Source organism: Cyprinodon variegatus, unplaced genomic scaffold (assembly GCF_000732505.1).
Source record: "Cyprinodon variegatus isolate N-32 unplaced genomic scaffold, C_variegatus-1.0 Scaffold988, whole genome shotgun sequence".
In the NCBI taxonomy this organism is placed as follows: domain Eukaryota; kingdom Metazoa; phylum Chordata; class Actinopteri; order Cyprinodontiformes; family Cyprinodontidae; genus Cyprinodon; species Cyprinodon variegatus.
The window spans coordinates 128,690-130,678 of NW_015151441.1; the positions used below are offsets into that span (position 1 = coordinate 128,690).

The 1,989-nt window shown below is 44.9% G+C and overlaps 1 protein-coding gene across 1 annotated transcript in view; it reads right to left on the reverse strand.

Moving 5' to 3' along the window:
* Positions 1-1,989, reverse strand: part of fbl (fibrillarin) — a 10,672-nt gene that overhangs the window by 5,012 nt on the left and 3,671 nt on the right. The window contains exons 4-5 of the mRNA XM_015399108.1: positions 1,627-1,721; positions 1,383-1,553 (exon numbers count right to left, since the gene is read on the reverse strand). Coding sequence (XP_015254594.1) covers positions 1,383-1,553; positions 1,627-1,721 — 266 coding nt within the window. The remainder of the gene's footprint in view (positions 1-1,382; positions 1,554-1,626; positions 1,722-1,989) is intronic.

A 1,989-nucleotide genomic window follows, 5' to 3' on the forward strand; every position in this document is an offset into this window, starting at 1 on the left:
AAAATGTAAAAAACATAAAAATTGTCTCGCAAAAGTCATACAACATTTTACAGATGTGTATTACTATTCTTTAGCGAGTTATGGATAGAAATTAGTAGTTTTAGTACCATAATTATATTACGTATGGACACCCGGATGTATATCTGTTTGCGCAGAACGGATCGTGCTTCCGGGACGGATCGGGTAGAGACACCCTGGAACCCTTACATTAAAAAACCTTTATGAGCCATCTTTCCTGCAGCAGAGCATCAGTGCTTTAACTGTCCTGACATCATTCCAGCTTCCACCATATGGGAACCTACATCCAGACCACACGCTGCAGAAGCAGCTAGTTTACATTCAAAGTCACTGGTTGCGGCGCAGCAAAAGGTCCAGGTTTAGAGCAGCAGGAGCAGCGTGTCACGAGCTTCTGACCTGCTTCAGAAGCAGCAGATGCTGGAGTTGGAAAAATTTAACTTTAGCTGCTGGACGTGCCACTTCAACCAATCAGAGAGGCTGATCTGGGAGCTGGCAGGGAGACAGACAGCACTGCTGATGCAGAGCGCTATGATCACTCCTCTAACGCCTATATTTACTTAAAATGTAGAAAAATGCCAGCAAAACATGTCTGCTTTTATTATCCTGCTGCCTGCAGCTTGGATTACACACATTAAGAACGCCTTCCGTGAACAGCAGTGGAAAACCGCAAATATGCAACGGAGCAGAGGATACTGTTGGACGGGATTCCCTGAGAACCGCTGGTGTACGGGGGTCTGATGCTCCGACGGTGAAATAATATTTGAAGGCAGGATGGTTCTCTGGATGAACTGACTGCACAGATGGAAAACATCCTCAGACTACTTTTTACCCATTGATCACAGCAAATATAGCTGCTGATGTTCCAGCCAAAGAAAGGATAGCTCCGCCCAACGCGCATCAGACCCACCTTCCACCCTGCAGCAAAGAAGCTTCGGCCGCGCGTCAGAACTAAACTTGTAGAAGCATCAAAAATGAAGCAGCACGCCAGTTTTTGCTGCTTCTGCTGCGTACGGGCTGAAGGTAGCATGAGTGAGAGGGAGCGTGGAAAACAAGTCTGGGTACTTAACTGTGTGCTTTGCTCTGCAACCTTTGGTTCAGACCGTCTGTGTTACTGTTACTTAAGGCTGGATTATGAATTCATTTATAACTATTAAAATTTGGCATTTATGAAAATTAAACTCTGAAAATTCTGATTTATCTTCCTTTACCCATTCAGTCCTTTTCTAAACGGGCTTACTGGGTAAAACCAGCAGCATTGTTTAACTACAGGACCGACCAGCTGGTTCACAGCCTGGATTTAAAATTGGGTTAAACTCTCAGCAGCGTTTCCAAGTCATTTTCGGGGCCGTTATTCTTATACTCACTGGTCCAACAATGTCCGACACGTGGGACACGGTGGTACCCGAGGCAGCGCCCAGGTACATGACCTTGGCTCCGGGTTTGATGTGGATCTGGTCAATTCCTCCTAAGATGGCTGCCGCCAGCTTGGAACGAAAAGGATTCCATGCTCTGTATTCGATTTTTGTCTCTCCTTCCTGCAGAAAAGGCATCAAATCAAAGGTCTGCAACAAAAAATCCCAACATTCTTTACTGGAGGTCAGACTTTACCTCGACGCTCATCCTCTTTTCTCCATACACTGATTCCCCCACCACCATGTTTTTGGTTACCAGGGCATCCTCCTTCCCCCTGCAGATAAAGACCCCTGACACACACACACACACACCTATTAATGCAAACCTATGCACTGTAGAAGCACCACAAACAAACAATAAAATACCACAGCTACATTTTGTTTCTACACAATTTCCAGTGTTTAGAGTCAGAGTTAATTATGAAAAGAAAAGGTTCATAAACCGCTATGTGACTTTAGGCATGGTACATCGATTTAAACATTATGCTGCTATAGGCTTAGAATGCTGGAGGACATAGGGACCCTGTTTCATCATTCTATCTCTATTCTCCCACTCTGC